Source organism: Pseudophryne corroboree, chromosome 5 (genome assembly GCF_028390025.1).
Source record: "Pseudophryne corroboree isolate aPseCor3 chromosome 5, aPseCor3.hap2, whole genome shotgun sequence".
NCBI lineage: Eukaryota > Metazoa > Chordata > Amphibia > Anura > Myobatrachidae > Pseudophryne > Pseudophryne corroboree.
Window position 1 is genome coordinate 349971956 of NC_086448.1, and position 23346 is coordinate 349995301.

General features: G+C 45.2%; 1 protein-coding gene across 3 annotated transcripts in view; it reads left to right on the forward strand.

Annotated features, from left to right (window-relative positions):
- Positions 1 to 23346, forward strand: part of DDC (dopa decarboxylase) — a 255892-nt gene that overhangs the window by 55454 nt on the left and 177092 nt on the right. For all 3 annotated transcript variants that reach the window (XM_063922623.1, XM_063922624.1, XM_063922625.1), the window contains one exon: positions 4211 to 4330. In XM_063922623.1, coding sequence (XP_063778693.1) covers positions 4211 to 4330 — 120 coding nt within the window. The remainder of the gene's footprint in view (positions 1 to 4210; positions 4331 to 23346) is intronic.

The following is a 23346-nucleotide window of genomic DNA, read 5'->3' on the forward strand; positions in this document are numbered from 1 at the left end:
TCTAACTCTTTCTGCACATGTTATATCTGCCTCCCCTGCAGTGCACATGGTTTTGCCCAACTGCTAAAAAAATTCCTGCTGCGATCAACTTGGAATTACCCCCTGAATCAGGCTGTCAAAAAGTACTCCGCGCGAGCCAGCTGGGACTGGGTCCATTACACTTTACAATTTAGGACATTAGTAACATATGCACATTACAGTGTGTTTGTAGTTTAATTTACTGGAAACACTAAGGCAGAGGTTCTCTTAGTGCAAATGAACGCTAATATGCAACAAACTGCAGTATAATTGCTTCTAACGCTAGTTTGCACAGGGTGACTCCTATTTTGTGTACTTGGATTTTTTTTGTAATTTTACACTGTGGGCGTGCACGTTTTTTGTGTGCAGATTTGCGTTCACTTTGCAATTGATTGAAACTATGCTTTTGCTAATACATTTGCATTCAGGTGGTCATTCCGAGTTGATCGCTAGCTGCTTTCGGTCGCTGAGCAGCGATGAGTCAAAAAAATGGCACTTCTGCATATGCGGCGCAATGCGCATGCGCGTCGTACTATTACAAAGAACAATGTAGTTTCACACAAGGTCTATTGAAGCTTTTCAGTCGCACTGCTGACCGCAGAGTGATTGACATGAAGTGGGTGTTTCTGGGTGGCAACTGACCGTTTTCAGAGAGTGTTCGAAAAAACGCAGGCATGCCAGGAAAAAACGCAGGCGTGGCTTGGCAAACGCAGGGTGTGTTCGTGACGTCAAAACAGGAACTGAACAGTCTGAAGTGATCGCAAGCGCTGAGTAGGTCTGAAGCTACTCTGAAACTGCACAAAAATATTTTGTAGCCGCTCTGCGATCCTTTCGTTCGCACTTCTGCTAAGCTAAAATACACTCCCAGTGGGCGGCGGCATAGTGTTTGCACGGCTGCTAAAAACTGCTAGCGAGCGAACAACTCGGAATGACCACCTCAACCTTGAATTAGGCCCTATATGCCAAAATGTGCAAGAAAGGTTCTGCTGTGCATGCTCAGCTGCTGCTGTTGTCTCTGGGGAAGCCAGGTAGACTTTCTGATGAGTCGCCACAGAAGTTATTATTTAAAATAGGTTTTACGTATTGCAAGGTGTACTGTATTAATACACCTGTAACAAACATAGGGGATAATTCAGACCTGATTGTAGCAGCAAATTTGCTAGCAGTTGAGCAAAATCATGTGCACTGCAGGGGGGGGGGGGGCAGATATAACGTGCAGAGAGAGTTAGATTTGGGTGTGGTGTGTTCAAACTGAAATCTACTATTTACCCTGCACAGAAACAAAATAACCCACCCCAATCCAACTCTCTCTGCACGTTATATCTGCCCCACCTGCAGTGCACATGATTTTGCCCAACTGCTAACAAATTTGCTGCTACTGACAGCACTTTGTTGGTGCTGTTTATATACTGGTTTATATGAATGTACAGTATCGCCAAGTCACAAGCTCACCAGTTTATATTTGACATATAATCCTGTTCTTAAATAAGAAAATCATGTTATTTGTAAATATTTCTTTAACTACATAACCTAAATCTTAAATGCATCAGCTGTTATATGTCACATACAGTATGCAATTGTAGATCAGTGTTTGTCATTCACAAATATTAGCCTAGGAAAGCTGTCATTTATAGTATAATAAAATGACAGACAAACTAGAAATGTTATTGATATAACCCTTTCACACATAAACCCCGGCTTTAACCCAGCTCGGACCTGGGACATTGAGCACATGTTGAAGCTGGGGTTCCCGTACTTACACCCTTCACACTGTACATGGGTCTCCCAGTGTCCCAGGTCTTCCGGCTTACAGTGGATGCTTGAAGATAATTTCTCTTCCAGTCAACTCCTTTTAGGCATGACCTGTTTCATTTTGACCCAGGTAATGCCTTTCACTCTGCAGGCAACCTGAGCCCATCCCAGGATGGTAGCGAGCAGGGTCCCAGACCTGGGACATCTGACTCAGTTCACACATAGCAGAGACCCGAGTCAAGCCGCAAGCCCTGGCAAAAACCTTTGTTGAATTATGTAAATGGGGTATTAGGAACCTATTTTCCAAATAAAATTTGTTGGGTAACCTCAAATATTAAGAAGCCCCCGGATGTACTATGGAGGGATCATGCAGATATCTCAGATATCTACCGTGGTCCCTTCGTTTCCAACCACAAATCAGTCCTATGCTATGCAGTCAGATTTACCAAACCTTTCCTGAGCTTGGCCCCGTAAACTATCACTCTGCTCAGAGGCGGAGCTACCAGGGGTGCAGCAGGTTCATTGCACCCGGGACCCTGTGGACTAATGGGCCTCCTGCTGCCCAGAGCAGCAATAAATTATCCCCTAGCTCCCCTGCAAACCAGTGCTGATGATTACAGCCACATACTGCCCCTAATTAACAGACAGCTGCACATTATTTCTGATTCACTGCTGTCTGTGAATTAAAGGCTGCTCACATCTGGTGTAACTGATACTATCAGAGACTGCCTGACTGAGTGCCAAACTGAGCACAGACAGAACAGAGGCCTCTGTGCTCCTGCCCAGGGTACATGCCCACTGTTCTCCACAACCAGGGCCAGTTCCGGGGGGTTCTTGCGCCTGGGCGGCATTAGGGGGCGTGGCTTTATACAGGGGGCGTGATCAGTTATGCCCCCTGTACTGTAGTAGGATGTGCGGTGCACGATGACGTCATCGCGCACCGCACAGCAAAGGTCCTCTCCATGAAGGAAAACTAGACGCTAAGCGTCTAGTTCCCTTCGTGGAGAGGACCTTTGCTGTGCGGTGCGCGATGACGTCAACGCGCACCGCACATCATTACAGTAAAGGTCCTCTCCACGAAGGGAAACTAGACGTGTAGCGTCTAGTTTCCCTTCACAACGGGCAGCCGACGAAGGGAAACTAGACGCGTAGCGTCTGGTTTCCCTTCACAGCAGACAGCGGGAAGCGGCAGCGGGGGGCACAGCAGCAGCGGATCTTGCCATGGTGCGGCGCCCTCCGGATGGCGCCGACGCCCTCCGGAAGGCGGCGCCCCGGGCAAAAGTCCTGCTTGCCCGTGGCAAGATCCGCTACTGTCCACAACATGCATGTGCTTGTACCCCTGTCATCCACTGTCTCTCCCTGTCATTCACTGCCTCCCCCTGTTAGCCTCTGCCTCCCCCTTGCGGTGGGGTGGAATTATATTTCTGCACCTGAGCCCACAACTCACAATTTCCACCACTGACTCAGCTTCCAGTTCTTCAGCAAGAGAAGAGTGGTAAATTTTTGTGAAAATACTAATTTTCACTGTGTAAATTTATGTGTAATATATTTATGACATCCTTATTAAAAATCTGAATTGTGATAAATATGCTCATTAGAGACAGCTGTTCTAAGCATTGGAGATTGATAAATAAAATACCAACCAATACCAACCGGAACACAGACTATAACATGGCAGTTAGGTGCTGATTGGCCAGTACTTTATCTCTCTCTGCTTGTCTCTCCAAGGCTTAGTACATCTCCCCCTTTATGAGTTACAAGCAAAACTTCACACACATAGGGAGGGAATGTAGTAAGAGTCTGAGTTTTTGTGTGAGCATTCTCTTGCATCATCTCGCTGCAAGTATGAGTTTGTTCCGAAACTTGCAGTATGTAATAGTCTGCGAGCTGGAGGGTGTGAGTTCATCTGAAATGCAAGTCCATGTGATTTTTATCATATTGTTGCTGCAGGAAAACTCACAAGTTTCATTACAGGGTGTGAGTTTGACAGAAGCCTGCACAGATCATTGAGAACCATGCAGGACTCTGGGTATTAATAAGTGTTGAAAAAAAAATAAAAAAAATTACGTCCCCACCACCACCACCTCTTTCCCCCAAAAGCATATCCAGCACCGGGGTCTCTTGAGCTGGTCCTGGTTGTTAAAATACAGGAAAAAAAACTTGGGGGTCCACCTCTATTTTCATCAAACAGTTGTTGGTTTTGGAAATATGGGGGACAAAAAGAGTAGGGCTCCCCTGTGTTATTAGCAACCAGCACTGGGTTCCTACGATCAGCAGATCCCTAAGAACTAGTAACTGAGCTAGTGAAGTAGATGTTTTTCAGAATTATACTACAATGCTTGTAATGTTTTCATTATGACACTCTTTTCTGTGGAAATAAAAACTAAAGAAAATAATAAAAATATATATATTTTTTTTCTTTTTATTTGCTAAATTCAAGGCTTCTAGTCCGGCATGCACAGAGTTGGAGACAGTAATGTTGGACTGGTTGGGGAAGATTATAGCTTTGCCGCCACAGTTTTTAGCTGGTAGTAATGGTGAAGGTGGAGGCGTCATTCAGGTAAGATATCTTAAAACTATATTTCTTCAGAGTGTTGTTATGTAATTAATGCAGCCACCAGTCAAGACTGTCATCTCATCTGTTATTTACGGAGAGAGTTTTATCACACGGGTTCTGTGGTTAATTAAAGGCCAGGTAAATTAAAGAGAAGAACAATCAAACACAGATTTAAAAATTTCTCTATCAGGTAATGAAATTAGTTTAGACTCCTGTCATACATTTACCTATACAGTATACAAAAGATACAGTACATATACAAATATTGGCAGAGCTCTGTGGGAAATGAAAGAATTATCTCCTGACTAATAGAAAAAAAATGAATAACACATTAAAAATATAATTCAAAAAAACACAGCAAATACAGCTATCTGTGGGAAAACTGTGTTATGTACTAAGAGTCTGAATCATATTTGTAAGTAAAGCAAAAAAGCAAGCAACTGGGTAAAACTGTATGGCATTAGATTTGGGTGTGGTGTGTTCATACTGAAATCTAAATTGCAGTGTGAAGAAAAAGCAATCTAACATTTATCGGCTACATGCAAAAGCGACCTGTATTTACCTTGCACAGAAAAATATAATTGCATTTGCTCCATACTTGCCTACCTGACCCTCTCCATGAGGGAGAAAATGCTCTGTTCCTGGACTTTCCTGGTAATGTATGAATGCCATCACCTGTGGTGAAACACCTTTCTTATCAATTAACTAGCTCACCACAGGTGATTGCAATCTTACATTACCAGGAAAGTCCAGGAACAGAGCATTTTCTCCCTCATGGAGAGGGTCAGGTAGGCAAGTATGATTTGCTCACCTTGCATGACAACATGGTTTGTTTCAGACACAACGTTCCTGTTTTTTTTTTTTTTTTTTGCTTTACTTACAAACATGAATCAGCCCTAAATGAGAATACATCAGTACTTCATACAGATGTGTTCCTGCTCATCCTGCATATAATTGTCTGCTGCGATGCGTACGCACTCGGCAGTGATCATATGCAGCTTGCCGCTGCTAGTTGCAGTGTGTGACTGTTCCCATTGCTTTCAATGGGAGCAGATGCATACACACATGCCCGTGAACAGTAATGGGCACACTGTTCGCGGCAAGCAAGTCACGTTTACCGCAACTTATTTGTAGAATGAGCAGGAACCCATCTGAACTCAACCACAGGGTTTTAGTGTGATCGCTCAAATTCTTCTTTACAGTATGTCTTAGAAGATACTGTAAGTCCTAATAATCAGCCTAAAAAGTTATTATATTTTGGTCCACAATAATGGAACTTTACATAATGGGATATTGCATCCCAGACCACGGCAATGGGATCATTAGCGCAACAGCTAGTGCATCAGATTGGCAATTATATGTTAATGCAGCGATAAATGTTGATATAACGCCACTTAGCTATTTGCCTAGAGACACGCTACTGATTGAAATGTATAAGCACCAGCAGTCCAGGTGCTCCCAGTATTATTTGTTCTGCAGAATCTGTGCTGAGAGTCTGCTCTAGTGGCTGCCTGGCAACACATGACTGTACCTTTTCAAGGAAAAAAATAAGGTTCAACCTAGAGTTAACAGTACATCTGTCACAAGGGGTACCAAGAGGGGATGGCAGAGCCCTGGAGTGCTAGGGAGACATAACTATGCCCTCCCGGCAGTGCCCAGCTTCAACAGGGGGCTACCAATGAAATTAGGTTTTTCCTTCTACTACCAGGGCCCATTTGATCTCTTGCTGGCCCTGTCTTTGAGGCGTGGATGAGATCCGGATATTGACATATGAAGGACAGATAAGTATGTTATGAGGACTCATTTACAGTGCACCCAAAAAGTATTCACAGCGCTTCACTTTTTCCACATTTTGTAATGTTACAGCCTTATTCCAAAATGGAATAAATTATCTTTTTGTCCCTCAACATTCTACACACAATACCCCATAATGACAACATGAAAAAAGTTTTTTTTAGATTTTTGCAAATTTATTAAAAATAAAAAACTAAGAAATCACATGTACATAAGTATTCACAGCCTTTGCCATGAAGCTCAAAATTGAGCTCAGGTGAATCCTGTTTCCACTGATCATCATTGAGATGTTCCTACAGCTGAATTGGAGTCCACCTGTGGTAAATTCTATTGATTGGAGATGATTTGAAAAGGCACACAGCTGTCTATATAAGGTCCTACACTTGACAGTGCATGTTTAAGCACAAACCAAGCATGAAGTCAAATGAATTGTCTGTAGACCTCCGGGACAGGATTGTCTCGAGGCACAAATCTGGGGAAGGGTATAGAAAAATATCTGCTGGTTTGAGGACCCAAATGAGCACAGTGGCCTCCATCATCTGTAAATGGAAGAAGTTTGGTACCACTAGGACTCTTCCTAGAGTTGGCCGGACAGCTAAACTGAGTGATCGGGGGAGAAGGGCCCTAGTCAGGGAGGTGACCAAGAACCCGATGGTCACTCTGTCAGAGTTACAGCGTTCCTCTGTGGAGAGTGGAGACCCTTCCAGAAGGACAACCATCTCTGGAGTAATCCACCAATCAGGCCTGTATGATAGAGTGGCCAGACGGAAGACACTCCTTAGTAAAAATCACATGGCAGCCCGCCTGGAGTTTATGGACTCTCAGACCATGAGAAACAAAATTCTCTGGTCTGATGAGACAAAGATTTAACTGTTTGGCGTGAATGCCAGGCATCATGTTTGATGGAAACCAGGCACCGCTCACGACAGGTCAATACCATCCCTACAATAAAGCATGGTGGTGGCAGCATTATGCTGTGGGGATGTGTTTCAGTGGCAGGAACTGGGAGACTAGTCAGGAGAGAGGGAAAGATGAATGCAGCAATGTACAGAGACATCCAGGATGAAAACCTGCTCCAGAGCGCTCTTAACCTCAGACTGGGGCGATGGTTCATCTTTCAGCAGGACATCGACCCTAAGCACATAGCCAAGATATCAAAGGAGTGGCTTCAGGAGTCCAGATTTGAATCCAATTGAACATCTCTGGAGAGATCTGAATGGCAGTGCACTGATGGAGCTTGAGAGGTGCTGCAAAGAGGTATGGGCGAAACTGCCCAAAGATAGGTGTGCCAAGCTTGTGGCATCATATTCAAAAAAACTTGAGGCTATAATTGCTGCCAAAGGTGCATCAACAAAGTATTGAGCAAATGCTTTAAATACTTATTTACATGTGATTTCTTAGTTTTTTATTTTCTAATAAATTTGCAAAAATCTCAAAACTTTTTTCACATTGTCACTATGGGGTATTGTGTGTAGAATTTTGAGGGGAAAAAATTATGTTATTCCATTTTGGAACACGGTTGTAATCAGAGGCAGAACTCTTGGAGGAAATGTTGTCAGCTGCCGCCGGGCTTCTGCTTTGAAGGGGGTCACCTCTCCTCCTGTTCCGTATGTTCAGAGACATTAATCAATTAAGTTAATTGACAGCAGCCGATAACTCTTCCATAGCCGACTTCCCCACTGGCTACTATACCTTACAAATCACACCCTCTTTATTATAGATATACTGATATATGGATATCAGTAAGACACCTTACTGATGAAGCTATTTGCTCCTATAAAGGAAGCATGAGAATTCTAACTATATGAAGTTATTTCTCTGACAATTACAAGTAACATATAGTTAGAATTCTCATACTTCCTATGCAACAGCAGATATCTCCATCAGTAAGGTGCATGCTTCCAGTGTAATAGGTTGTGGGTTCTAATCCTGGATATGACACTTGCAAATTAATTGTCAGAGAAATAATCAGCATTGTCAGTGACTGAGCAGATCTATGTAGAGTGTGGCTGGACCCTGCCTAGTTGCAATGGTTTTGTAGTAGCTTCACATAGTTAGAATCTTCAGGATTGCTATGCAGGAGCAAATTTTATATATATATATATATATATATAACAGCAGCAATGAGGGCGGCACTGGGAGACGTAGCAAGTAAGTTGAAGAAAAAAGTGCTTTAATAAATCTACGTTTCGGGGACGCAGCCCCTTCGTCAGGACGAAGGGGCTGCGTCCCCGAAACGTAGATTTATTAAAGCACTTTTTTCTTCAACTCACTTGCTACGTCTCCCAGTGTGCCCTCATTGCTGCTGTTGTATGGTGGTTGTATCCAGGAGATGAAGGCACGGGGGCAAGTTTCCTACAACGCTGGGGAGCGTAAGGAGTGCCGGGTCATACTGCATGGTATATATATATATATATATATATATATATATATATATATATATACATATGGGGGACACTCCAATATTTTTATTGCCTCCAGGCAACTAGGACAAACTTACGCCACTGGTTGTAACATAACAAAATGTGGAAAAAGTGAAGGGCAGTGAATACTTTCTGGATGCCCTGTATTACATAATCCTGATGCCCTTAGATAATTGTTTCTAATATATGTATGTTTTATAAATTATTACATTGTTAAGTGTTATCAAATGGTGATATTTTATCTATCAATCCAGAGTAATTTCTTTCATTTGACATATTATTGTTCCAACATTTATATAGAAAGTTATATATACATATACTAAAACAAATATTTAGATTTATTCTTTTGTGGTATTATTTATTGAGACATGGCAAAACTTCTGTGTATGGCTGCATAATTATTTGTTATTCCATTTTTTTTCTTCAAAGTGGCTGATCTTTGTTTATATTAGTTTATTCATTCATAATTTTGTTCACTGTTAATTGGCTCTTCACGAGGTCTTTCTGAGTTTTCATTCTTCGGCTACACAAAGAGATCAAGGATTCTTTTCAGTTTAGTAGAAATGGATAATATAGATTCTTAAGGTCAGACAGTAACAAACTTAATAACTTGTTCCATAGTTTCTAATATTAGTACAAAATGCTGCATTTAAATGTAATTATATTGCCAATAAAAACAGACAAGACAAATAAGCCTTCCTCCAATATTCGATTTGCTAGCAGTAGATACTGATTATTTGTAGATTTCTGTGACACCAAAATAATTGACATTTAGAAAACAAGCGTGCGTCCAACGTGATGTTATGTGTTGTGAGACATTTTATATTATTGATTTTCTATCTCCCAGCACTTACAAGAGGGTACATAATCCTAAATGTTATGTGACTGAAAAAGTCTAAAAGCATATTACCAAGCCAAAGTGTAATTGCACTGCTGGTAAACTGTTGCCTGTGAAATTGGTCTGTAATTGCATTTGAAAACCTGCATCTTTCGGATGCATCATTATCAGCTGCTGTGTCTGGGGCAGCACTTGAAATGAGAGGAGAGATGAAAGAAAACACTCTATGGATGTGAACATTGGTCTCTCAGTTTCCTTGTACAGCTGGTTGCTTTACCATGGCTACTACTTAACCATTTCATATCACTACAATTTAGAAATAACATTGCTGCAATAATGGAGACGTACAAACAAATACCAACTCAAGTTTAATGTCGAAGCAGATGTGTACCAGCCCCTGAGTTTCTGTTTTGGAATTGGATATGTATCTCCTTTGTGTTTTGGATCTGTATTCGGCTTTGCCAAAACCGCCCTTGCACGTTTTGGTTTTAGAGCTGTATTTTTTTGTACTTTTCAAAATAATAAAACAGATACAATCACAGAATTGTTGTCTTTTTCTTTGTTCCTACAGTATTATTAACCTCAATAACATTAATTTCCAGGCATTTCCATTCAAGCTTGACCACCTCACAGCTCACAATATTGTTTTCATCCAGTTTAGGCCAAAAGCTTGCAGTGGCAGACAGGGTGGCAGTTTAATAAACTATTCAAATGTTTATCAACTACACAAGAAGACAGTCAGCAATGTACCAACCAGCACATAATGCAGAGAAAAGAGGTGCAAGATTGAATTGTCCTTGGGCCTCCCTCCCACCCACCCTTATGTTGTGTATATTAAACAGGACATGAACAGTTTAACAAACTAATCACTTCAGCGACTGGGACTGCCACTTGTGGCTGAAATGATTGGTTTGTTTGGGCCCCCACAAAACAACCAACCAATGGGCAGCGGACAGTGCTGGCAATGATCTTTGTGTACAAAAAACTGAATCTACATAGGCACGACGTCACCATCATCATTTTCATCATCATCATCATCATCATCATCATCCGATTCCTCATCCCCTACATCTTCTTCACACAATATTAATTTGTCCCTGCTGGATTCCACCATTACAGGTGCCTCTGTATTCTTTTTGATGGAGTTGCCAGTAAAGGTCTTCCTCGTGGAATTTGTAATTTATTTTGTAATTTATCTTGATGAACATCATCTTTTCCACATTTTGTGGAAGTAACCTACTACGCTGATCCCTGACAAGGTTACCGGCTGCACTGGAAACTCTATCTGAGTACACACTGGAGGGTGGGCAACTTAAGTAAAGCAAAGCTAGTTTGTATAAGGGCCTGCAAATTGCCTTTTTCCCTCTCATTAGTGAAATGGACTGTCAAACATGGCTATTGGGATGCTATCACTAAAATATGGCCTGCAGCGTCACAGTACTTGCATGAATATTACATTGCGGTACAACCTATAGTATCAATACTTGTATGAAATTGGGGTATGACCTACAGCGTCACAATAAGTGTATGAATATTAAGCTGAGGTACAACCTGCAGCGTCACAAAACTTGGATGAGTATTCCACTGCACTAAGACCTACAGTGTTACAATACTTGTGTGAAATTGGCGTACGACCTACAGTGTCACAATATGTATATGAATATTAAGCTGCGGTATGACCTACAGCATCACAGTACTTGTCTGAATATTACACTGGGGTACAGCACAAAAAAACTATTTTTTTTACTTTTTTAAAACTTTTTTTTTTTTTAACACTGGAGCAAAGCCCCTGGACGGACACAGCGGAGCCCCTGGACGGACACAGCAGAGCCCCTGGATGGACACAGCAGAGCCCCTGGAGGACACAGCAGCCCCTGGACAGACACAGCACCCCTGGATAGACACAGCAACCGCTGAAGGACAAAACAGTCCCTAGATGGACAACACAGCACCCCTGGACAACTGCATTATAGAAGCTCCACCTCTGGAGTGAAGTTGCACGCCGATCACCAGGACCTTATGCAACCCAAAACTTGCGAAAATCCAACAGTATCAGGATGACGTTTTGCCTGATTTTGGGATTTCAGTCAGACGGGAAACCCCGAGCCATACTCTGATCTCGGCTCAGATTTGTAAGTTCATGTGGGTCTAGTTCTCTGAGAAATGGACCCGCTCATCTTTAGTTAGGAGGCATAGCCATGTTGTTCTTCATCCCAGCTGCTTGTTGCTAGAGTTTCTTAGGAGCATTAGCAATACAGAGCCGTTGTGCCAATGACAGCATTCATGCTGACCTGCTCTTGCGCCAATACTCCATGGTAATTTTCTACTGGTTTCTCTGTTGTCCTGGACATTGGCTACATTTAACTGGAACATGCTGTCTGTTACTATCCTGATCTTGGCTGCATTTAATGCAACACGCTATCTGTTGTTTGTCCTAACCCTGGCTACAATTTGTAGTATAAGCTGTATGCTACTAGTCCATTGGCTTTTCTTACTAATAAATAATTAGTTACTCCCAGCGCTAAAAACAAAGCTGTCGGAACACTCTGAGAAGTGGCTATACATGTACTACAACAATTTTTGAAGGAAGGATTACAAATAGAAGAATCGCAGATACTGCTTTGAGACTTTTCATTTCATGATTAAAGGTGTTAGCAGTTCCCACTGAGGGTGTAGTATGGTATGCTGGCAGCCGGGATCCCGACTGCCGGCATACTGGCAGCTGGGTGAGCGCAAATGAGCCCCTTGCAGGCTTGCTGCGCTCGCCACGTTGCGGGCACGGTGGCACGCTATATGCGCCATGCTATTTATTCTCCCTCTAGGGTGATCATGGACCCCCAGGAGGGAGAATAGTTGTCGGTATGGCGGGTGTTGGGATTCCAGCGCTGGTATACTGAGCGCCGGGATCCCAACAGCCGGCATACTGAATACCACCCCCCACTGACTATCTAAAAAGACAAGATTTACTATAATGTTATGAACATTTTTCTCAAGTCTTAACGAAAGAAGCAGTGCTATTCATTATCTTCTCTTATCTTCTATTCCATGTTTACTGATACACGGTCACTTGCTATCTCTCCAGATCTTACTGTCTTGACCTTTGGTCTGCTCCTGGTTTATCTCTTGTTCAAGGTCAGCCATGTTTCTGCTGTACCTGTCCACCTGCAGTCTACCTAGTAACTTGCTGATCTCCATACTCCTGAGCTAGCAAACATTTAGATAAACCAGAGCCTGTGATATTATTAGTGATTACCCACAACACAATTACAAGGTCTTTATTTTGTAGGGAGTAGAATCTTCTGTCTGTACCATTCAGTCTCTGTATCAGATGAGGGGGAGGGAAGGAAGGGTGAAGAATCATCACTAAAGAAATGTTTATAGGTGGAATACAGTACACCCTCACATGGGTGAAGAATCATCACTAAAGAAACATTTATAGGTAGGATACACCCCCCTATTATGTGAGTATGGTACGCCACCTTATAATATTTTATAAGGTTGAGGATGTTAATATCACCTTGCCTCCTAGACCGGAATTCTATAGAAAACTAAGGGTGTTTCATAATCCCCTTTTAAGACATATTACACTATTGTGTTTTTTTCCGATGTGTCTGGTAAACCACCATTGAGGATACGAGGGCAAAGAACTTTATTTGAACTAAGAACTACTAACCATAACTGAGACAATACTTAAGGACACACGTATTATTGCCTTTCTGTTACTTGACACTACCCTAACCTTCTTTGTGAGCGCTTATGATCACAGTGTTATATATTTCTGATTCCTATTCATCTAGGATGGTACAAGACTATCACATAAAACACTGTGGGCATAGGCGTAGCTACCATTGATGCAGGGAGTGCACCTGCTATGGGGCCCAGAGCTGAGAGGAGCCCACCTTCCCTGTCACAGTGGTGCATATATAGAGTATATTGGTAGATATATTGTAAATCTTAGGGCCTACAATATATCTAGTTACACCCCTGGACCTGCTCATTGTAATGTGCACCAAAATGAACTAGAAAGCATTATAATGTTACATAATATAAACAGGGTCCGTTCTAGACCTTGTGGAGTCCACGGCGAAAGTTTCATTTGGCATTGACAGGCGTAGCTTCAAAGGGAAGGGGAGTGGCCACATTTATGCCCCAAGTAGTTGTGCCCCCAGTAGCTTTGCCCCCTAGTAGCGCCACTGGCAAGCACAAAAAAAAAACAACACAATACTCACCAGCCCCGCTCCTGCTTCCTGACTGCCGCTGCTGCTCCGTCTCTGACCTTCCACTCCTCTCTATGGGAGAGACATCATAATGTCTCTTCTATAGCGCTGCACAGACACTAGAGGTCAGTTCTGACCACTAGCGTTTGACAGTGGCTCCGGCTGCAATGGGCGCACACACAGCCCACGGCGCCTGCTGCAGCCAGGGAGCAGGGTGGTCACCTGCGGGGTGACCGCAGTGCCACGGGCACCCGCCCTGCTTGCCCGTGCCTAGAACCGCTCCTGAATATGAACTGGGGCACTGTAATGTGGACAATTTGAACTGGGGATACTGTATATAATAATGTGATTTGGGAATACTGTGTGGTATACTTGCCTACTCTCCCAGAAAATGGAGGGGCTCCCGATTTTTGGGGAAGCCCTTCCCCACCCCCGGAAGAGCAGGCAGATCTCCTGCATCCTGCTCGCACCCTAGTAAAGTGGGCAGGATGGAGCATGCGCAGCAGCCATATAAGGTGCATCATTGCCCGGCAACAGCCTTCGCCGGGCAGCGATGCCGCGTATGAAGAAAACGGTCGCGGCGGCAACCGCAAGAAGATTGACAGGAGGAAGGCATTTCGGGGCGTCAACTCACCGTTTTCCGGGCATGGAGATCCAAACGCAGGCGTGTGCAGGTGTTTGGAGGACGGATGTCTGACGTCAATTCCGGGACCTTCATCGCTGGATCCATCGCACAGGGTAAGCAACTGCAGGGCTAGTCTTGTTTTACACAAAAGTTTTTTGGCATAGCAGGGCTACACAAGCGATCGCAGCCCGGCTATGATAAAATACACTCCCCCATAGGCAGAGTCTAGTTGATCGCATGAGCAGCAAAAAATTGCTATGTGCGATCAACTCGGAATGACCCCCTTAATTACTTGCATTCGCATGTCCATGGGGAGGAGGAGGGGCAAAAACAAAGCAAATCGTATAATTGTAGCCCCTCCCATGGACACGCAAAAGTGTGGCATTTCCTATGGTGGAGGCGAGCTTGATGAACCCAGCCATGCCCCCTGAAGATCCCTGCAGCATCTCCTCTCCAGGCTCCTCCTGGAGAGGAGAAATTAAAAGTACTGTAGGTAAGTATGCTGTGTGGCATAATGTGCACTGGCAGCCCTACAATGTGACATAATGTGAACTAATGCACTGTTATGCACACCAGTGCCTGCAGGAATGTACTGGTGTCTGAACGGATAGGTATGCAAAACAAATGGACTCACAGACAGACTGGGGAATATGACATAACGTACACAGAAGGTGATAGGGTAACAAAATACACACAAAGTGAACAGAGAAGCCCAGAGGCTAAGGAACTGGGTATCTCCCTTGTATTAGAAATGCTCAGATGGGAAAAGCAAGATGTTGTGTTTTAATACGTAGAGAACCCGAAATGCTGTTGCTAAGGGCAACAGCAAAACCCTAAAGGGTTACCAACGGGTGTGGCAGTAAACTCCTTGGTCAGAGATGGAATGATAGACACAAGGAGAGTCTCCACAATCCTAATTCTCACTTGCAGTGCACAGGTTCAGCTTACTGCCACTAAACTGACCCCTGACACCTAGCACAGTGAGACAGGAATACACAGGCAAGTCTTAGAATACAGCCGCAAACTTGCTAAGTTCACAGAGTAGTAACAGAACCCCAGCAAGCTAAACGACTGACTCCAGTCTTACTGCTAGGTCTGGATTGGCAGAGTGTAATACCAAATCCCCAGGCCTATTTGCAGTAAGCAACAAACAAATACAAAGCTACACAGTACTGGCTAACTTTCAGGAACTGACTAACCAACAAAGATTCAGCAGCATCTGCTTAAACTGAGAAGAGGCCTTATAAAGCAGGTGCTGTCCACGCCCCACTCAGACCTCACAGACTGTGAGCACAAAAACCAGCACCGGATCCCCTGCCGTGCACAGAGCCTATAACCACTGCACAGCAAAAGACCCGAACCGGAGTATCAGCTGCGCTCAGGTTACTCCGCTAGCACTTGTCTCCCGGTTGCCATGACGACGTGGCAGCACAGGGCAGGAGACCCTAACAGTACCCCCCCCCCCCCTCTGACGAGGGGTCAAAGAACCCCTACCACCGGGTTTATCGGGGAACTGCGAGAAGAAAGAGCGTATCAGTCTGGGGGCATGAAGATCACAACTGCGCACCCACGACCGCTCCTCCGGGCCATACCCCTTCCAGTGCACCAAAAATGACAGCCGACCCCGAACCACCTTGGAGTCAAGAATCCTTTCAACAACAAACTCCCTCTGGCCACGTATCAGAAGAGGTGAAGGTCTTCCACTGGAAGAAGGATTGCTAATCGCCCGTTTTAAAAGGGAACAATGAAATGTTTTATTGATACCCAAAGAACGGGGCAGATCTAACTGAAATGCCACCGGATTGATAACCCTGGTGATCTTATAAGGGCCGATGAACCGGGGGCCTAACTTAAGAGATGGCTGTCTCAACTTCAAATTCTTGGTAGACAACCAGACGAAGTCTCCTAATTTGAAGCTGCAGGGTCTTTTCCGCTTATCAAAAACCCTTTTGGTCACTAATGACACAGACACAAGGGCTTTCTTCACTTTCCGCCAAATACCTCTAAGGACCGAAACCACAGAGGAACCACCAGGCGTGGAGTCCAGGGGGTCAAAAGAATTGGCCTTAGGATGATGCCCATACACACAAAGGAAGGGAGAGATCCCTGTAGCAGAGTGAGCCGCGTTGTTATAGGCAAACTCCGCCATGGACAGATGAGCAACCCAGTCAGTCTGACACTTGGAGACATAACACCTGAGGAACTGCTCCAAGGACTGGTTCACCCTTTCAGTCTGCCCATTAGACTGCGGATGGTAGCCTGACGACAAGCTGACAGAAATCTGGAGATCGGAACAAAATGCCCTCCAGAATTTGGCCACAAACTGGGATCCGCGGTCAGAGACCACATCAAGTGGCAACCCGTGGAGACGCACAACATGCAGCATAAATAATTCAGACAGGCGTCTGGCCGATGGCAGCCCAACCAGTGGAACGAAGTGCGCCATCTTCGAAAACCTGTCAACGACAACCCAGATGACTGTCATCCCCGAGGATTTGGGCAAGTCCACCACAAAATCCATTGAAATGTGGGTCCATGGCTTAGATGGGATAGAGAGTGGATGTAATGGGCCAACAGGAACCCCTCTAGGAGTCTTATTTCGGGCACAGATGTCACATGCCCGAACCCACTGATCCACATCCTTAGCCACCGAGGGCCACCACACCGCCCTAGATAGCAACTCCCGAGTTCTGGCAATACCCGGGTGACCTGCCGACTTCTTGGCATGGAATTCCAGGAACACTCGCTGTCTTAACCTAGGAGGCACAAACAAAAGACCTACCGGAAGGTCTGGAGGAGCCTGCTCCTGTGCTCTAAGGACTAATGATAAGAGGTCCTGGGTAATGCCCACTTTAATACATGATGGGGAAACAATGGGCAACGGCTCCTCGGTGGTCTCCTGGATTGGAGCAAAACTCCGCGAGAGCGCATCAGCCTTGATGTTTTTTGACCCAGGGCGATATGTTATCAAAAAATTAAAGCGAGAAAAAAACAAAGCCCATCGTGCCTGCCTGGCATTGAGACGCTTCGCTGACTCTAAATATGCCAGATTCTTATGGTCAGTGAGAATTGAGACTACAAACTTAGCCCCCTCAAGCCAGTGTCTCCACTCCTCGAGTGCATCCTTAATAGCCAACAATTCCCGGTTACCCACGTCATAATTCATCTCGGCAGGCGAAAATTTACGGGAAAAGTAAGCACAGGGATGAAGGCGATTATCAGACACTCCCATCTGAGAAAGCACTGCCCCAATACCCATCTCAGAGGCATCCACCTCCACCACAAAAGGACGCTCTGGATCTGGGTGTCGCAGCACCTTGGCCGAAACGAATGCCCTTTTGAGACGGGCAAAAGCCGCTTTAGCCTCACAAGACCAGTGAGCAACATCCGCCCCTTTCTTAGTGAGTGCCACCAAGGGCGCCACTATAGACGAAAATCCAGCGATAAATCGTCTATAAAAATTCGCAAAGCCCGGGAAACGCTGAAGCGCCTTCAAACTAGTGGGCTGCACCCAATCCAGGACTGCCTGTACCTTGGAACCCTCCATTTGGAAACCTTCTGGGGAGATAATATATCCTAGAAATGCGATTTGCTGAACTTCAAATTCGCACTTCTCCAGCTTCGCCCCAAGCCGGTGGTCTCTGAGTTTCTGGAGGACTAAGCGTACATGCTTCCGATTGTTCCTCCAGGGAATGGGAGAAGATTAGGATGTCATCTAAGTATACAACTAAGAATCTATCCAAATATTCCCTGAGCACATCATTCATTAAATCCTGGAAGACTGCCGGGGCATTACAGAGCCCAAAAGGCATCACCAAATATTCATAATGCCCTGAGTGGGTATTAAAGGCAGTCTTCCATTCATCCCCCTCTCTTATTCGGATTAGATTGTACGCACCGCGTAGGTCAATCTTAGAAAAAATGGTGGCAGTACGAAGCTGGTCAAACAAGACCGAAATGAGAGGCAGTGGGTATGAGTTTTTAATCGTGATACGGTTCAATTCCCTGAAGTCGATGCAGGGTCGCAATGAACCGTCCTTTTTACCCACGAAGAAGAACCCCGACCCAACTGGAGACTGTGAAGGTCTGATAAATCCCTTAGCCAAGTTCTCCTGAATGTACTCTGCCATAGCCTGAGTCTCAGGACGTGACAGGGAGTACAACCTGCTCTTGGGAAGCTTAGCATTTGGCAACAAATCAATGGCACAGTCATAGGGGCGATGGGGAGGTAGTACCTCTGCAATTGTTTTGGAGAACACGTCCGCAAAATCTGCATAACACCCTGGCAATCCTGGCAAACTTAGCTGCGAGAGCCTGACTGGAAGGCTCAAGCAACTCCTGAAACAATCAGTACCCCAACTAAGAATCTCCCCAGAGACCCAGTCAAATTGAGGATTATGGGCCCTTAACCAGGGTAACCCCAACACCAATGGGGCAAAAGTACAGACAGTCACATAAAAGGACAATTTTTCAGAGTGTGTGGCTCCAATAAACAAAGAAATCTGGCTAGTGCAAGAGGTAATTTTACCTTGGGATAATGGTTCCCCGTTTAACCCACAAATCTCAATTTCCGATGCCAAGGGTACTAAGGGAACAGAGTGTTTCAGGGCGAATTGGCGGTCCATAAAAACCCCATCGGCCCCACTGTCCACAAAGGCCTCAGTCTTGACAGTTTGACCGAGGATCTTCAAGGTCACCGGAATGATAAAAGTCTTTTTGGGAAATTCTGACTTCTGGCCTGACAGGATATTTCCCATCACCCTCAGGCCCTGAAGTTTTCCGGCTTTTCTGGGCATGATACTACCACATGACCTTTATTCCCACAGTACAAACACAACCCCTGCTGTCTCCTCCGCGTCTTCTCACGCGAGGAGAGGCGGGTAGCCCCAATCTGCATAGGCTCCTCGGAAAATTCCTCAGAGTCTGAGGTTCCCTTGGGAAGGAAGGAAATCTCAGTCTCCCTTTCAAGCCTACGCTCTCTCAGCCGTCTATCCACCCGGATGGATAACTGCATGAGCTGATCCAAGCTATCAGGCAAGGGATATTGTACCAGTTGGTCCTTTATCTGGTTAGAAAGACCTCTTCGGTACTGGTGTCTCAGGGCTGGGTCTTTCCACTGGGTATCATGGGCCAACCTCCGAAACTCCGTACAGTAAACCTCAACTGGCCTTCGCCCTTGCTTAAGGATCGAAATCTACGCCTCGGCTGAGGCCGTCTTGTCAGGGTCATCATATAACATGCCCAGTGCCGTAAAAAAAGCATCAACACTTTTAAGCGACGGACAGTCAGGCTGCAACCCATATGCCCAGACCTGTGGGTCTCCTTGTAGCAAGGAAATCACTATGCCCACCCGCTGAATCTCCGACCCAGAAGACTGAGGCCTAAGCCGGAAGTATAGGTTGCAGCTCTCCTTGAAACAAAAGAACTGCGAGCGATCTCCAGAAAAACGATCCGGGAGATTTACTTTCGGCTCCTTAACCCCTGCAGGTGCTGCTGCTGCGGGAGCTCCGCCAGCAGCCTGGGAGGTGTGCATTTTAATGGACAAATCATTAAATTGTCGAGTCAGGACCTGCACCTGATCGACCACCTGTTGCAACGTATTTTGAGGGGTATGCTCCATATTCCCACAAAATTTCAACAGGAGTATTAGGCTGCTGAATATGTTATGCACACCAGTGCCTGCAGGAATGTACTGGTGTCTGAACGGATAGGTATGCAAAACAAATGGACTCACAGACAGACTGGGGAATATGACATAACGTACACAGAAGGTGATAGGGTAACAAAATACACACAAAGTGAACAGAGAAGCCCAGAGGCTAAGGAACTGGGTATCTCCCTTGTATTAGAAATGCTCAGATGGGAAAAGCAAGATGTTGTGTTTTAATACGTAGAGAACCCGAAATGCTGTTGCTAAGGGCAACAGCAAAACCCTAAAGGGTTACCAACGGGTGTGGCAGTAAACTCCTTGGTCAGAGATGGAATGATAGACACAAGGAGAGTCTCCACAATCCTAATTCTCACTTGCAGTGCACAGGTTCAGCTTACTGCCACTAAACTGACCCCTGACACCTAGCACAGTGAGACAGGAATAGACAGGCAAGTCTTAGAATACAGCCGCAAACTTGCTAAGTTCACAGAGTAGTAACAGAACCCCAGCAAGCTAAACGACTGACTCCAGTCTTACTGCTAGGTCTGGATTGGCAGAGTGTAATACCAAATCCCCAGGCCTATTTGCAGTAAGCAACAAACAAATACAAAGCTACACAGTACTGGCTAACTTTCAGGAACTGACTAACCAACAAAGATTCAGCAGCATCTGCTTAAACTGAGAAGAGGCCTTATAAAGCAGGTGCTGTCCACGCCCCACTCAGACCTCACAGACTGTGAGCACAAAAACCAGCACCGGATCCCCTGCCGTGCACAGAGCCTATAACCACTGAACAGCAAAAGACCCGAACCGGAGTATCAGCTGCGCTCAGGTTACTCCGCTAGCACTTGTCTCCCGGTTGCCATGACGACGTGGCAGCACAGGGCAGGAGACCCTAACATGCACTACTGTCAGAAAATTACAACTGCTAAGCAGTTCAAAATGTTGCTATAGGGCCCACAAAGTTCTGGCTATGTCTCTGACTTTGGGGCATATTTATCAATATGTATCTATCTCCAACAATATGGCTGATTTTATTTTATTTTTATTATTTTTTTTTATTGGCTTTCACCTCAGTTTATTAAAATTTCGCTAGGCAGATACAGGTGAAACTCAGAAAATTAGAATATCGTGGAAAAGTTCATTTATTTCAGTAATTCAACTTAAAAAGTGAAACTAATATATTATATAGACTCATTACATGCAAAGTGAGATATTTCAAGCCTTTGTTTGTTATAATTTTAATGATTGTGGTTTACAACTTAAGAAAACCCCAAATAAAAAATCTCAGAAAATTAGAATATTACATAAAATCAATAAAAAAAGGACTTTAAATACAGAAATATCTGCCTTCTAAAAAGTATAATCATGCATATGTACTCAGTACAGCCGGCATATCGACAACTATTCTCCCTCTTGGGGTGTCCACGACACCCCTGGGGGAAGAATAAATAGCGCGGCGAGCGCAACAAGCCCGCAAGGGACTATTTTGCGCTCACCCCGCTGCCTGCATGCTGGCAATCGAAATCCCGGCGCCGGTATGCTGGGCGCCGGGATCCCAAGCGCCGGCATAACTTACTACACCCGCTTAGTTGTTATGGAAGATCAGGATGCTTCAATAGCGGCCTTCAGCTCTTCTGCATTGTTCGGTCTCATGTCTCTCATCTTTCTCTTGGCAATGCCCCATAGATTCTCTTTTTTCTTTAGTCCAGGTAAGATGCTTCTGACGTTGTTTGTTGTTCAGGAGCGGCTTGAAAAGAGGAATACGACATTTGAAGCCCATGTCCAGGATCCGTCTGTGTGTGGTGGCTCTTGATGCACTAACTCCAGCCTCAGTCCACTCCTTGTGAAGCTCCCCCACACTTTTGAATGGCCTTTTCCTGACAAAAAAAAAAAAGAACTGGTCTGTTGCTCTGTGGTCCAAAGTCCTCTTTTCTGATGAGAGCAAAATGTGCATCTTATTTGGAAACCAAGGTCCCAGAGTATGGAGGAAGAATGGAGAGGCACACAATCCAAGATGCTTGAAGTCCAGCGTGAAGTTTCCACAGTCTGTGTTGATTTGGGGAGCCATGTAATCTGTGTTGGTCCACTGTGCTTTATTAAGTCCAGAGTCAATGCAGTCGTCTACCAGGACATTTTAGAGCACTTGGTGCTTCCTTCAGCAGACAAGCTTTATGAAGATGCTAACTTCATTTTCCAGCAGGACTTGACACCTGTCCACACCGCCAAAAGGACCAAAACCTGGTTCAACGACCGTGGGATTACTATGCTAGATTGACCATCAAACTCGCATGACCTGAACCCCATAGAGTATCTATGGGGCATTGGCAAGAAAAAGATGAGAGACATGAGACCGAACAATGCAGAAGAGCTGAAGGTGTCACACGCCATAGGCGGCGTTCACCGCGCTTACCCCTGCGTGCCTGCTGGTCTGTGTTGCGGCCTCCGCCTTCGATGGTCCACGGGCTCCGGCGTCTGGCTGGCGCGGCTCCCGGCGGTTCCCCGGAGCAGGGGCGCGGCCATGACACCCGGCATCACGTGGGCGGGGAGCAGGTGACGTCATCAGACTGTTCCGCCAATCCAGCGGAGGCGGGAGATTCAAAGGCAGACGCCGGGCAGAGCCTCCTGCAATAAAGTTCTATATAATAATAATATTTTCACCAAGCTTTACTGTCAGAGTCCTGTATGAGGAAGACCTATATCAAGCCATCCCTGTTCCGACCCAACTGTGGTTCCTCTCCCCTACCATCGGGAGAACCCCCGAGTTCACAACACCCCCAACCTAGGTCAGTGACAGTATACTCAGGCCTCATGGACCCGGGGGATCGGAGCCCAGAGGCAAGTACCATCCAGGACTTGATTTCTCGAGTACAAAGTCAGGAAGCAGCACAGGGCCAGGTGATGCATTATCTCCAGGAATTATCTGGCCGGCTGGATCAAATTCAGACTTCTCTGGCTTCAGTAGTACCGGCCCCAGCTCCAGTACCCGCTCCAGTGGTTGTCTCTAGTAATGTTCCATCCTCCTCTGGAACCAGGTCACGCCTTCAGCTCCCTACTCCTTCTCGCTATAATGGGAATCCAAAGAATTGCCGTGGTTTTCTCAATCAGTGCGAGGTACATTTTGAACTTCTTTCACATAACTTCCCTACTGATCGGTCCAAGGTGGCATACATTATTTCTTTGCTCGAGGGTTCAGCGTTGGATTGGGTGTCTCCGTTATGGGAGCGATCTGATCCATTGGTTTCTAGTTACACCAATTTCATTACGTCATTTCGGAGGATCTTTGATGAGCCCGGCAGGACGATCGCTGCCTCTGCAGACTTGCTTCGTGTCCGACAAGGCTCTCGTTCAGTGGGACAGTATGTGATTAATTTTCAGACCATAGCCTCAGAACTGCGCTGAAATAATGATGCTCTTCGGGCTGCCTTTTGGAACGGGCTCTCCGATCGTCTAAAGGACGAGTTGGTCACTA